The sequence below is a fragment of the Camponotus floridanus genome, unplaced genomic scaffold (assembly GCF_003227725.1).
Source record: "Camponotus floridanus strain SB8 unplaced genomic scaffold, Cflo_v7.5 scaffold25, whole genome shotgun sequence".
Classification (NCBI taxonomy): domain Eukaryota; kingdom Metazoa; phylum Arthropoda; class Insecta; order Hymenoptera; family Formicidae; genus Camponotus; species Camponotus floridanus.
The window spans coordinates 2,047,797-2,063,479 of NW_020229381.1; the positions used below are offsets into that span (position 1 = coordinate 2,047,797).

Below are 15,683 nucleotides of genomic sequence, written 5' to 3' on the forward strand. Positions count from 1 at the left end.
GTTGTTTGATAACACGAGAGATAGATTTGCATTAAACAATATTTGCGATATACTCGTACGCATATAGCTTATGCACATGATCATGCAAAAAAAAATAACACTAAGAAAAACGATCGCTATTGTAAAGTTGAGTTTGTTCGTTATATGGTTTTGGCCGCTACCGCAAGACGCAAGTAAACGTAAAGTGCTGTGCATGAAATTGTATCAATACATCACTTTATTATTAATGATAGCCGTATTAGCATCGATGGTATATGCCCTTGTAAGGAATCTGGATGACCTTGAGCTTGTCGTAAAATCATCATTGGGTATATTCCCTTGTAGTCATGTTATCTGGAATATTCTATGTCGCATAGTTATTTATCAACGTCTACAAGTAATTAATAGGGATATTTTTTGAAAATAGAAAAATAAAACACTTATTTTTCTCGGGCATTCGTAGCTGAAATAGCACAATTAATTGCAGTGTGTCACTTTCCAAATGGAAAATTTTTGCGCGTCGATCAACGCTTATGAAGAAGCGATTATTCAGCGAGACTATATTGATAAGTGTGTCAACTTTTATGGCTTTTGTATAACATCGTTCTATACAAGTCTTTTTGCTCTTTTTGTGGGGCCTATTTTGCAAGATGAACCGCTTCCAGCACCCGCTGATTTTCCATTCGATGCGTCTCGACAACCGTTAAGGGCCATTACATATATACATCAAATTGTGTGTGGCCTATATATAGCTGCACATTTATGTGTAAACGCTTCCATGGCCCTTTTGCTCTGGTTGGCATCAGCGAGATTTAAATTGTTGATTGAAGATTTACGGAAAATTACGAATATCTACGATTTCATGAAATGTATCGAGAAGCATCAACAATTACTCGAGTATAATATTTTTATTTTTTTAAGACGATTTTCTGAAAATATTAAAGAAAAATTTTTATGTTTCCTTAATTGTTTAAAGAGAATGATACCATGCGTGAGATAAAATTATAAAATATAATTTTAGGTACGCAAAAGAAATAACTTTTGTAGTTCGTCCTTTCGCATTGGGAACCGTATTTTTCAGTACTGTCTCATTGATAGTATTCGGCCTTATTTTTATTACAGTAAGTACATTTCATAAAATTATTGACATTCTATGCATCAAAGATATTTAAAAATTATCAAGCATTTTGTTGACAATTATTATAATTATTAAATAAAATAAATAATTTAATTATGCATTTATAAATAATAATAGTGCGCGTTAAAATATAAAATTCAGTATATGTTATATTATATCTGTATGTAATATATTTTTAAACATTGTTTTCTTAAATACATATTAAATCTTTTTAATAAACATGGTAAATAATGTTTTGTTATCATATTATTAAATTATTAATTATTTTTTATAATAAATTTTTCTCTATCATATTTATTTAACAGGGAGTTTCATTAGGATTAAAAATCCAGTGTGTCTTTTTAGCAGTCAGTGCATTATTAGAAGTATTTATGTATGCATGGCCAGCAGAACATTTGATTCACATAGTGAGTTAATTACTTATAATGACTTATAATGACTTATGATGACATATTAAATTTACATTATTTTGTTATTTCTTTGAATGTCTCTTTTAGAGTAATAATATTGCACAAATAGCTTTTGAAACAAATTGGTATGATGAATCCGAAAATTTTCGAAGAAATTTACAAATGATTATATTAAGAAGTCAGAAACCAATACTTGTTACACTACCTTGCGGCCTTCCTTCATTATCTTTACATTATTACGCATCGGTGAGATAACAATTTTGATTGCTAAAATTTTTCAATAGTGTACATCATCACCTAGTCATCATAATTATGAGAGATTATTATTTGTGAAATAATTCTTCTTATATAAAGAAAGAAAAAAAAACATTTTTTAAAATTATGTTGTAGTAAAATAAAACAATAATTAAATTGAACTATTTAATACTTAAATATAATACTAAAAACTAGAAACTAAAAGTTATTAATATATATATATATATATATATATATATATATATATAATATATATATATATATATATATATATATATATTATATATATATGGCAGTAAAGTGTTTTATAGCCATCATTTCTACTTTGATTATATAATGAATAAGAAATAAGTACATATTTTTCCAAAAATAAATTCGCAAATATACATATATACACATTAACATATATAGTAACTTGTTAAAAAAATGTATATTTTTAATATGGTAAAATGTTTCAGTATCTCTCAACTATATTCTCCTACTTCACTACAATGCGAATGATGTTTGAAGAACAAAAATGAAGAGCATGAACAGATCATTATTTTGATAAATTCTAAGAAAAAGAATTTTTCTGCACTATACTGTTAAATAATTCTTAGTTGATTAAAAAGAAGAAAAAAGAAAGGAAGAGGTTTGATCTTTATATAGATCTTTATATAGAATAGATTTAAATTTTTAGATATTTATAATCTTTTATATATTATAAGAAAAATATATAACGTACAAAATATTGAAAAATTTATATCTTTAAATACATCTAAGAAAAGTACGGAAAGAGAGAGGACTATTTTTAATATAAAAAAATGACCGTAATATTTTTCTTTTGTAAACAATAATATTAAATTCAAGAGCTTAAAGTTATAAATTATAATCAAGATATAATTGTCGGATAAAATTGCAATATAATAATGTTGACTATGATACTTTATCTGATCATTAATGATAATACTGAGTTTTCGTTGCCAATTGCATTCGATTTATTATTTTTATATATAAATATAATTCTTGTAATATTTCTCTTTTTCATGTTTCTTGTGTTGTTCTTAATCTTTCTCTTATCGAATAGAAAAAAATCTCTCTAAAGTATAAGGAATAAAAAATAAAGACCGAAATTGAATTTAGGATCTACGCGTTGAGGAGGCTCTCGCAATCATCAGTTGGCTGGAATCATCAGTTAGCTTTAATCTTAATTCGATTTTAATTCAAATTCTCATGCACATGTGTTGACACTTTTCAAAATATAATTGTATAAATACAATAAATTTCCTCTGTGAAGTTCTCTTTCTCTATAAACTTTTTCTTTCTTGAAATTATAACTCACAAACATTAAAAACAGGAAAATACAGAAATTGATATTAATAAAAATATTATATACTATTAAATATTATACACTATTTTATTGTAATATATTATTATTTTTCTCTGCATATATCTATTCACACTAAGCATACATCGATAAAATTATTACTCTACATGCATGTAATATATACGATGAGATATAATGTGTATTTACGTTCGATAAGCAGAAAAATTTCTTTTACCTACCAATCACATACATCACCAATTAAAAAATATACATGTAAAATAATAAATGAACTAATATAATTTATATGTTTTGATTATAATAGTTTTCCAACATTGTATAAGTATATTATAAAGTCAGCAATGTACATTGTATATTTTACGTAAAACCCCTTTCAATGCCGAAAAGCAAGAAATAAATCTATCTATCTATCTATAAGTTTTCTTAAAATATGCATACTTTGGATATCGTAAAGAAATTTTAATTTAATTTATTATTTAAAATGTTTGTTTTTGTTTAAACTATAGATACTATAAAAACATTTTTACTTGTTACGCAACTTGAATACGCAACACACATTATCTTTCATTGAATATTTCATAATTTGACTGATGTATTATATGGTGCATGCGAAAGAATAATTTGTCGAAAGATATTTATATTAACTTAGTCATTGTTTTATATTTTCGTTGTGACGTGACGCTTTTTAAGCTCCGTCACGGTGACCCTATCGAGGGAAAAACGCGAGCGCGGGGTCATCCCTCGCGCCTGAGAGGGGCCGATAATTAAGATTGATTTTTCAGCATCAATTTGAGTTGCGTGCGTAAAGTGCGGCGACTGTGCGAGCATGCGTTATCTCTATATGTACATGAAGATCCCGTAAGATACCGAGTGAAGAGGAAGGTATATGAGGATCCCGAATATACCGCAGAGAAGGGACTCAAAATGGAACCAAAGGTTACCGCAGAAAAAGAGGTCAAGTACCGAGATTCCCGCGCCACCGCCAATCATATACCGGAACTATATTAATCCCGGCGATTTTCAGATAAAAGACGGCGGAGAATCCGGACAGCGAAGCCACGAGCAACCTCCCAGGCGGCCGACTGGGAAACGGAGACGTCGTCAGCGGATTCTGGGCCCCTGTGGAAGAGCAACCGACCGTCAGCAGCCAAAATTTTGAAGGGGCGGAGAGTCGACCCCTTTTCGCTAATCTTGGAGAAGGTGCGCGGAAAATCGGCACGGGAATCGAGGGCCTCGTGGACCCATTCCGTTCTCAGCACTGTTCGGTGAGCCTTGAGCAAGTTCACATCATTTACGAGCCCAGAGGAGACGACCCTCAGAGGAAGCCGCCACGCTGGAAAACTGTAAGCCGCCGCACAGGTAGCCTCTCGATTTTCGTCCGGAATTAGCTGGCGTCACCGCTCTTAGGAGTACCGTCGCCTGGCGACGGTCATACCCGTATAAATTATTGCGTAAAGTCTGCATACTTTTACCGTTAATTACCGGACGTCAGCTGTTCCCGGGTGTCGCGGATTTGTCCCTCTCGGGGGGGGTTCGTGCTGACAGTCTCGTGCCGTACCGTAAAATTCGTATCGTCCCGTACCGTACCGCATCATACCGTTTCGTTTCTATATCGCATTTATTGTTACCGCTACGTTCCGTGCCGAATTGCAAGTCCCGGCGGGACGTGAAATTCTGGCCGTTCCGTACCGCGTAAAGAAAAGCGGGATTTGCGCGGGGATTTTCTTGGCGAGTCTGGGTTACCGTAAATTCGAAAAGCTGCTCTGCAAGAAAATTATCTACCGCGAACTCTCCGCCGAGAGATATGTAACCGTTACTATTCGTTTGAAATTATTAATTATTGCTTTGAGTCAGTTGTTGTTACCGAGGATAAAAGGTCGCGATAAGATCGTTGAATAGAGCACAATAATATCCGCATTAATATCCTCGAGATTACCGTTGCAAATAGCATCTAATAAATATTAAATGTATTGTCGCTCGCTATCACGGATTATTGTAAAGAAAACGTCGATGCGATTTATATCGAAATCTTTTGAGAGACGTGTGCCGTTGAATTTATACGGAAATTATACTCAAATATGACAGTCTGCTCGTTATCAGTTACTTTCGAATAGCTGTATTATAAGTTACCGCCAAATATTGTATAAAGTTTCGTTCGATTAATATCAAGATTCGCATGAGGCTCATGCCGCTGAGCGTTCCGAAATCGTACGCGTCTGCTGTGTTCTGATCGTGAGTCTTATCTTGTAATTGATTACCGCTAATTACCGTTGATTATTGTGGGAAATACTGTTCAATTTATATCGGAATTTCTTAGCGAGGCTCATGCCTACGAGCGTGTTCTGAAATCTGACTTATTATGGTATCTCGAGCATAAAAGAGTACTTTGCTGTTAGTTATTATTTGAGCTTTCTTCCGCGATTCGGGAGACATTATATTCATTTTCATCTTGTCCTCATCGTTATCTTATAGACACATTTTGAATAGATTGTTTCCGTTATTATGGTCCTTGACCTTCGCGTCATACGTTATAGGTATTTATTCCTTTGTCTTTAAAACTCATACTATCGATTGTTTATATTCCGAAATTCGTCTGTTCCTTCTTTTGTTTTTTTTATCTACCGAATTTTATCTATTGTATTATTTTTATCTCTGTTACATTATTTACTCTGTATTCTAACTGTTTAATATATTCTAAGTAATTGTAAGTAAGATTAACTCAGATTATTTCTCTCTTCCACAAATTATCTAGCGTTCTCTCTCTATACATAATTCACAAAGAACCCTGCCCCTCTGCCACATACTGAGCCCGGGGTTACCGAATATTACCTTTACCGTATCGTTATCGTGGCGCGGAAATACCGTGCCTGGCGCCCAATTTCACTCTCCTTTCCGGGGAGCTATCAGATACCGTATGCTACCGTAATTTTGAAATACCGCTTAAAACCTTATACCGTTAAATACCGTAACGGCCAAAGCTTGCACGCTACCCCCTCGACGTTCTCGAGGTGGGCAACGGCGTCGCATCATGTTAGTCTTATACATAATTGCTCGTTAAGAAGTGTTTTCTTTTCTAATAAAACATATGATATTCGTATAACATTGTTAATTTTTTAGTTTAATTAATGTTTCTTTTTTGTTAGCAACACTCGCTCGAGTAGTTTTATTTTTATTTAGGGGTGCCATTAAAGAAAATTGAGGTAACCTTCACGTGACCTTCATATGACTCTTCAAGATCAAATACGAACCAAAAGGACTGCAAAATTAAAATTTTACGTTCTAATAACAGCCTTGAATATAGTGCAAAATTGTTCGATCAAGAACTAGAAAAGGCAGGAATCAAGCGTGAATATACGGTATCTTATTCTCCACAACAGAATGGAATCGCCGAGGGGCTAAATAGGACTCTCGTAGAAATGACGAGATGTTTATTATCGCAAGTCAATTTATCCAATGAATTCTGGACAGAAGCTGTTTCAACGACTGCACATATTAGAAATCGATGTCCAACGAAGGTATTGGGCAACATGACTCCCTTTGAAAGTTGGTTCGGAAGAAAACCAAATGTCTCACATTTCAAAACTTTTGGATGCAAAGCTTACGTTTTAAATAAGGTTCTGACAAGAGGAAAACTTGAACCTAAATCCAAAGAACACATTCTTCAACAGAAATAAGAAAAATTTCACAATATTTACCTTTTGATTGATGAATCACAGTCCACTTGGCTGTCGTTAAGTGTCACAAATCTTTTTACTAAATGTACTCGACGTCGCGACGCTACTGCGTCGCTTGATAATAACTTTTAATATGTCACTTCTGTTCCTTGGTACGTTATTATACACTACTTCTTTTCCTTGTTCTGCACTATATTTTTATTTTTTACTCTTATATTTATTTCTTAACTTTTATTTCTTACTCGTATATTTATATTTCTTAAAATCTGTGTTTTTAAGCAAATAATCTAACTGCTTAACGTGTCACTTCTGTTCCTTGTTATACCATTCCGCACTATACTTTAACTATAAATTTACTATAAATTTATCTTTCATACGTACACATACAGATACATATCACACGTATGTACGCACATGCACACATATGATTTTGTCACTTAAAGCATTGTACATTGTGACGTGACGCTTTTGAGCTCTGTCACAGTGACTCCGTCGAGGGGAGAAAGCGAACGCGGGGTCGTCCCTCGTGCCTGAGGGAAAATATATTGAAATACAGTATACAATCAAATTAAATTAGCAAATAATTAAAATTTATAATAGATAGAAATTCATGTACTGCAATGTATATTTAAAAGGACTATAATTAAAATGCAATATTTAGAAATATTTTAATAGTAAGCGTAAAAATTATAAGATTTTATACATGCAAAATATCAAAGTCATCATATGCAGAAAAATTACAAATACAAAAACTACACAATTAAAAAATTAGATAACGAATAAAGTATGTAAATTTAAAATTATTATTTACTTTCAAAATTTTAGGTATTAAGAGTTAATAAAATTTTTGAAGGTTGTTGATCGCGTTACATTTCATTCAAATCTTTTTAAATATGTAAAATGCAATATTTAGAAATATTTTAAATATGTAAAATAAGTATTCTATAACGGAAAAAGTCATTAATTTATACAAAATAATTTTAAAAGAAAGCCATAAAATAAAATAAAACCAATTAAAAAGTAAACTCAAAAACGTTAAAAAGCAATTGTCTGGAAAATTTTCTTTAAAATTTTCTTAAGAATTTATCAGAAATGATCTATGAACTTTATTCGTTATTTAAAAGACTAGTCAGAACAGAAAAATCTTTGTTCTCTTTGTTTTAATTAGTCAATTAAACCGTTTGAAGCATTTGTAACTTCTGTTAGTGTGTATCTATAGCTCCATATAAAAGACAGTAATATTGAATAAATATTAAAAAATACTAAATATAATAATATTACAAAGTCAATAATAGATAATTTATTACATATCGTATAATGAACTTAATTATTTCTATAGTAGTATACTCAGAAATTATATACGTATATTTAAAATTAAGAAAATTACATGTGTTTCAGAATGTATATTGATTATAATTTATTGTTGATGTTTGTTATTAATATAATATTTGAGAATTTTCTGCCTTAATAATAGGTTTCCTTATTCGAAAAAAAATTATAAAAAGAAACAATACAAAGAAACTAACAAAGATTATTAATTATATTGAAATTAGTGGAATGTATTAAAAGCTAAAGTATTCTGTATCAATAATGCCTTACAATGATTTACGTGGTATTGAAAAAGAATTTATTCGTTTTCTCTATTTCGTATCTAGATCTTTTATGATTTATTGTTTTGCTTGGATGATATAAATAGAATTATTTCTGCATTATGGTAGAATTCAATCTATTAACTAAATTACCATTAACATTATAAATTAATATAATTATTGTAAAGTAAATTTTTTTAGGCACGATAATTTGACAATTAAATATAATTTTGATTTAATTTTTTATTGATTAAAACGATATCGCTTAATATATAAGCAAAACAAATTTCTAAGTTTATCAAAGGAAAAATTGATTTTAGAAAGGCAAATTACTATTATAGTACAATATTTTCTATCATATGTATCTTACTCAGACATTGATGGCTAGATGATATTGCGCAAAAAGTATTACGTCGCCTTGAAAATAAACATCCTACACATTCTGCATTCTCGATATTTTCTGAGAAATTTACTTTCTGGAGAAATAACAATATTGATGACAATTTCTGGAATCCAATAGAAGCAAAGCAAATAATATGTATCTTGGAAGAATATATATTATCTGAATTAGAGTTTTTTGAATTATTTAAATTATTGATAACATTAGATATCAAATCTAAATATATCAATTACGTAAGTTATTTTATATTATATTAAATTGTAATGCTACTTTGTTATGCGCTACGCAAGCACATCTATATGTTATCTTATAAATATCCAATATAATTTTTCTAATAAAATGTTATGATATAAATTTTAAAAACTACGTAGGAATTATTCTTATTCATTATTTAATATAGGTAAGTTTTCCAAAAGTTTATAAACTCTTTTTTGTGGTTTAAACATGTGATATATTTCCTTTTTTTCCTTTTTTGGATATATTTTCAAAAATGCAAAATATCGATGTTAAAACACGTCCATAAAAGCCGAGAATTGAAGGACACTAACGCTGAAAAGCAAAGCTTCGTGTCTATTATTGTTATATCTACATAATCTTAAACATGAAAATCTAGCTAATATAAGTCTGTCGATTGTGTATTGAAAATATTGTGCGAAAGGCAACAAGGAACATGTGCGCTTTCCGGCTTTCAAATACAAAGAGGACGCGCACGTACAAACGTGTCTACTAATATCGTTAATACTTTGAATTTCATTTTGAAACTTTATTACATTTATCAGATTATATTATTCAGTTTATATTATTGATTTAAGTATTTAAAAAAATCAACTTTTTTGACCTATTACATGAGTTGTCCCCCTTAAGATACTTTGGTGCAGTAAGATAGAACTTTTGAAAATTTAATATGAATATGTTTTAATATACATATACATGTTTGTATATATTTATTATGTTTTAGTATATTTCAACGGCTTTTTCTTATTTTACAACTCATGTTTGAGAGAGAGAAGAAAATGAAGCGGATGAAATTTGATTATAAAATAAAAAATTATTACAAGTCTATTATCAGATTATAAAAATAATATTTTATGTAATATATTTAAAAAGTATTATATTTAATAACGTTTATTATATATACGCGATAATATTTTTATGTTACATAATAACGTAGACAAAAAGTGATTTTGTATAACAATTATTAAATGTTACAAATATTATATATTAAAAGTATTGTAAAAATTCGTGCACAGATATTTCATTCGTAAACTGCTACATCTATCGTGCATATACAGGGTGTCCCTGAGCATGTGCTCACTCATTTGTAAAAAGGTAGAACGCAGTAAATTAAATAAAGAAATCCTATTATATGTAACGATTTTTGTAATAACAATCGAAATATTAATTATTGAAATCGGACGAATGAGAGAAGCGCTCGAGCGCTCGAGCTATAGCACGGCCCACCGTGTCAGACATTGCCTGCCGGCACGCGGCGGGAGGAGGGACAGCGCGCCAAACAATGCCAGAAATGAGACGCGAGATGCGAGTCTTGACGCGATGCAATGAAACGTGAGAATGGCGATAGCGGTAACCACGGCGCGCTGTCCCTCCTCCCGCTGCGTGCTGGCAGGCAATGTCTGACACGGTGGGCCGTGCTATAGCTCGAGCGTTCGAGCGCTTCTCTCATTCGTCCGATTTCAATAATTAATATTTCGATTGTTATTACAAAAATCGTTACATATAACAGAATTTCTTTATTTAATTTACTGCGCTCTATCTTTTTACAAATGAGTGAGCACATGCTCAGGGACACCCTGTATATTCTATTTGTAATCTCTCATTTCTTAATGTCTTTTTAAATGTAAACATTTTTAATTTTTAAATTTGCCAATAGAAAATTAAAACATTAGAAAGCTTATATACTACTTAATTATATATATGAGATTTTCACTTTAATTTTCATTAAATTTTATTCGGTTGATATACATGATAATCAATATGTTTAAGAAATAACAAAATATATAAAAACTATTAAATTAGAGTTTAGTATCAAAACTTTTTTTATAACTTTCTATGCAAAGTGAAATGTATTCCGCATCACAAACACGGGTTATGTTAGGTTATATCAACATTACATATCTGAAAGTGGAGTCCCCCGCAGAGCGGCGGAACACACTGTTCACGCATGTACTTTCCAAGATGAAGCAAAGTTCACTTAATTTTAACCTCTTAATAGTAAATTTTGCTTCATCTTAGAAAGTACATTCGTAGATATGTTCCACTCCCCTTGGGGCTCCAATTTCAGAAGATAACCTAACCCACTTGTATAGAAAGTTACAAATAACATTTACAAGTAACATTTTTCACGCACAAATAGTTTAATAATTTATCATACATGTATTTTGTTGTTAAAGCGAGAAACTCGTAGAACTTCATGTTAACTGTACAACAATCTGTCTTGTACTAACTCACCATTTCTTAAATATTTTCAAAGTCATAAGAAATATCAAAAATATAGAAGCCTATCATTGTTCCATTATTTGATTTCAATATAAGAAAGCTAAACAATGTTAAACGACAACATATATACACAATTATATACGGTGTCATAAAGTTACATATTATTTATTAGACATTTTTTGTTTATAATTTTTTAATAAACAATGACCGTATATATCGACCATTACTTAGAGTGATGATTTTGATAACATATGTGAGAATTATTGAAATCGGAAAGTGGTCCGTATAAGTAAATAATTACTAAAAAAGAAATTGTGTTGAATAAACTTATAAGAGATAACTTATAGACTACGCGCACGCGATAAAATTTCTTTCTTATTTTCACATATTTTCAATATATTTCAATGTATCTCGGTTTGTGTTAAAATACTTCATCAATATTGTAATAGTACTTAAAGAAATTGCTATATAACACCACAATTGCTCTATTCCAAGTTCTATTAATTATTCCTTCTCTATCATTCAATTTTATTTCAATATAGACAATATACAGAGATAAAAATCATATATCTAAGGCTACTACATATTTTGCTAAATCGATGTTCTATAACTCAGAATAGCAAATTATTCGCACATTATTTCAATTCGTTACAATGCATGAATATTCTTCCTATCTATACTAAAAATAACTGATGCAAATGTATATCGATCTCATTGTCTTTGTAAATTTCCATTTATCGCATATTTTATAAAAATAGTATTAAGATGGTGTATCATGTGTGTGAAAGAAAAATTTATGAGATATGGTTTCTTAATAAGACTTCGCTGTGCATAATTCTGACATTTCGCCGCAAGTTCTATTGTTGTTTGATAACACGAGAGATAGATTTGCATTAAACAATATTTGCGATATACTCGTACGCATATAACTTATGTACATGATCATGCAAAAAAAAATAACACTAAGAAAAACGATCGCTATTGTAAAGTTGAGTTTGTTCGTTATATGGTTTTGGCCGCTACCGCAAGACGCAAGTAAACGTAAAGTGCTGTGCATGAAATTGTATCAATACATCACTTTATTATTAATAATAGCCGAATTAGCATTGATGGTATATGCCCTTGTAAGGAATCTGGATGACCTCGAGCTTGTCGTAAAATCATCATTGGGTATATTCCCTTGTAGTCATGTTATCTGGAATATTCTATGTCGCATAGTTATTTATCAACGTCTACAAGTAATTAATAGGGATATTTTTTGAAAATAGAAAAATAAAACACTTATTTTTCTCGTGCATTCTTAGCTGAAATAGCACAATTAATTGCAGTGTGTCACTTTTCAAATGGAAAATTTTTGCGCGTCAATCAAAGCTTATGAAGAAGTGATTATTCAGCGAGACTATATTAATAAGTGTCAACTTTTATGGCTTTTGTATAACATCGTTCTATACAAGTCTTTTTGCTCTTTTTGTGGGACCTATTTTGCAAGATGAACTGCTTCCAGCACCCGCTGATTTTCCATTCGATGCGTCTCGACAACCGTTAAGGGCCATTACATATATACATCAAATTGTGGGTGGCCTATATATAGCTGCACATTTATGTGTAAACGCTTCCATGGCCCTTTTGCTCTGGTTGGCATTAGCGAGATTTAAATTGTTGATTGAAGATTTACGGAAAATTACGAACATCTACGATTTCATGAAATGTATCGAGAAGCATCAACAATTACTCGAGTATAATATTTTTATTTTTCTAAGACGATTTTCTGAAAATATTAAAAAAAAATTTTTATGTTTCCTTAATTGTTTAAAGAGAATGATACCATGTGTGAGATAAAATTATAAAATATAATTTTAGGTACGCAAAAGAAATAACTTTTGTAGTTCGTCCTTTCGCATTGGGAACCGTATTTTTCAGTACTGTATCATTGATAGTATTCGGCCTTATTTTTATTACAGTAAGTACATTTCATAAAATTATTGACATTCTATGCATCAAAGATATTTAAAAATTATCAAGCATTTTGTTGACAATTATTATAATTATTAAATAAAATAAATAATTTAATTATGCATTTATAAACAATAATAGTGCGCGTTAAAATATAAAATTCAGTATATGTTATATTATATCTATATGTAATATATTTTTAAACATTGTTTTCTTAAATACATATTAAATCTTTTTAATAAACATGGTAAATAATGGTTTGTTATCATATTATTAAATTATTAATTATTTTTTATAATAAATTTTTCTCTATCATATTTATTTAACAGGAAGTTTCATTAGGATTATAAATCCAGTGTGTCTTTTTAGCAGTCAGTGCATTATTAGAAGTATTTATGTATGCATGGCCAGCAGAACATTTGATTCACATAGTGAGTTAATTAATTATAATGACTTATATTGACTTATGATGACATATTAAATTTACATTATTTTGTTATTTCTTTGAATGTCTCTTTTAGAGTAATAATATTGCCCAAATAGCTTTTGAAACAAATTGGTATGATGAATCCGAAAATTTTCGAAGAAATTTACAAATGATTATATTAAGAAGTCAGAAACCAATACTTGTTACACTACCTTGCGGCCTGCCTTCGTTATCTTTACATTATTACGCATCGGTGAGATAATAATTTTGATTGCTAAAATTTTTCAATAGTGTACATTATCACCTAATCATCATATAATTATTAGAGATTATTATTTGTGAAATAATTCTTCTTATATAAAGAAAGAAAAGAAAACATTTTTTTAAATTATGTTGTAGTAAAATAAAACAATAATTAAATTGAACTATTTAATACTTAAATATAATACTAAAAACTAGAAACTAAAAGTTATTAATATATATATATATATATATATATACATATATATATATATATATATATATATATATATATATTAATAACTTTTAGTTTCTAGTTTTTGGTACTATATTTAAGTATTAAATAGTTCAATTATAGTCCGTTAATTATATATATATATATATATATATATATAAATAAATAATTGACGGACACCCTGTATATATATATATATATATACATGGTGGGGCATTTATAGTGACACAAGCAATTTTTTCGAAAACGAAGCGAGATATAAAAAAATGTTTTAGATAAGAGTTGTATGGCTTGAAGGGGCACATAAGATAGTGTCATTAGTTTGACCTTGAAGAGTCACCTGAACGTCACGTAAAGGTCATCTCCAACTTTTTAAACGGGACACTCTACATAATTTTCTACATATTCTTGTAACTTGCCTCAAGAGCTTTCCAAAACACTATAATAAAGTATTTTTTCATTGAGTACTTTCCGAGTTATGAGGCTTGAAATCAGTTCTTAATTTTACATAAACCGTAAAGAATAGTTATTTAAAAAAAAATATGTAATTGCTAATTGCAAATTACATATTTTTTCTTCGAAACAATTGTTTTCTTTACATCAATTGATTTCTCTCATTATTTTGTACATAAAAATATTAAGGTAAGATAATCGAAAAATAAATGTTTTACTATAGTGTATGTTTTTATGGTTTATGTAAAATTAATATTATTTTATATTATTTATATTAATATTATTAATTTTTATAATATTTATATTAATATTATTTTATATTGTTTAATATTATATGGTTTTAATATTATATGTAAAATTAATATTATTTTAAGCCTCGTAACTCGAAAAATACTCAATGAAAAAATACTTTATTATAGCGTTTTGGAAAGCTCTTGAGGCAAGCTACAAGAATATGCAAAAGTATATAGGGTGTCCCACTTAAAAAGTTGAAGTTGATCTTCACGTGATCTTCAGGTAACTATTTAAGGTCAAACTGATTACATCATCTTTTGTCCTCCTTTAAGTCATATAATTTGTCTGAAACATTTTTTTATATCTCGCCTCGATTTTTATATCTCGTTTTCGAAAAAATTACTCGTGTCACTATAAATGCCCTACCCTGTATATAAGGGTGTTCCATTTTAACTTTGCCATTGAAATATCTCGTAAAGTCTAAAAGAAACGAAAAAATGTTTCAAACAAAAATTATAGGATTCTACAGGGGACATCTGATGGTCACTTTGACTTTGATCTAGAGGTTCAATTTAGTGGTCATTTGAAGGTCAACTTAATTTTTTTAAATAGAGCTTCCTATTTTTTATTACATATTCTTGTAACTCATCTCGACAGCTTTCCACAATACTATAATTAAGTTTGTTTCCATTAAGTACTTTCCGAGTTATGAGGCTTGAAATAATTTCTTAATTTTACATAAACCGTAAAAAAATATCTTACAAAAGGTTCATTTTGCAATTATCTTACCTTAATACTTTTATGTACAAAATAATGAGAGGAATCAATTGGTGTAAAGAAAATACATAATTGTCTCGAAGAAAAAATATGTAATGTTAATTGCAAATTACGTATTTCTTCTTCGAAACAACTATG

At 29.5% G+C, this 15,683-nt stretch overlaps 1 protein-coding gene across 1 annotated transcript; it reads left to right on the forward strand.

Moving 5' to 3' along the window:
- On the forward strand, nucleotides 1–2,344 carry LOC105257978 (odorant receptor 13a). The gene is made up of 6 exons (XM_025409219.1): nucleotides 1–376; nucleotides 467–876; nucleotides 1,001–1,100; nucleotides 1,423–1,524; nucleotides 1,615–1,773; nucleotides 2,241–2,344. Exons 1-6 carry the CDS (start codon nucleotides 71–73, stop codon nucleotides 2,301–2,303), a joined length of 1,140 nt encoding a protein of 379 aa, XP_025265004.1. The 5' UTR covers nucleotides 1–70; the 3' UTR covers nucleotides 2,304–2,344.
- Nucleotides 2,345–15,683: the final 13,339 nt, after the last annotated feature.

What these genes read in the sequence shown, in the direction of transcription:
- LOC105257978 (XM_025409219.1), top strand. Translation starts at nt 71, where the DNA reads ATGCACATGATCATGCAAAAAAAAATAACACTAAGAAAAACGATCGCT. An exon ending in TTATTTATCAACGTCTACAA is followed by an intron (nt 377 to 466) that starts GTAATTAATAGG and finishes AATTAATTGCAG; the next exon opens with TGTGTCACTTTCCAAATGGA. An exon ending in TCGGCCTTATTTTTATTACA is followed by an intron (nt 1,101 to 1,422) that starts GTAAGTACATTT and finishes TTTATTTAACAG; the next exon opens with GGAGTTTCATTAGGATTAAA.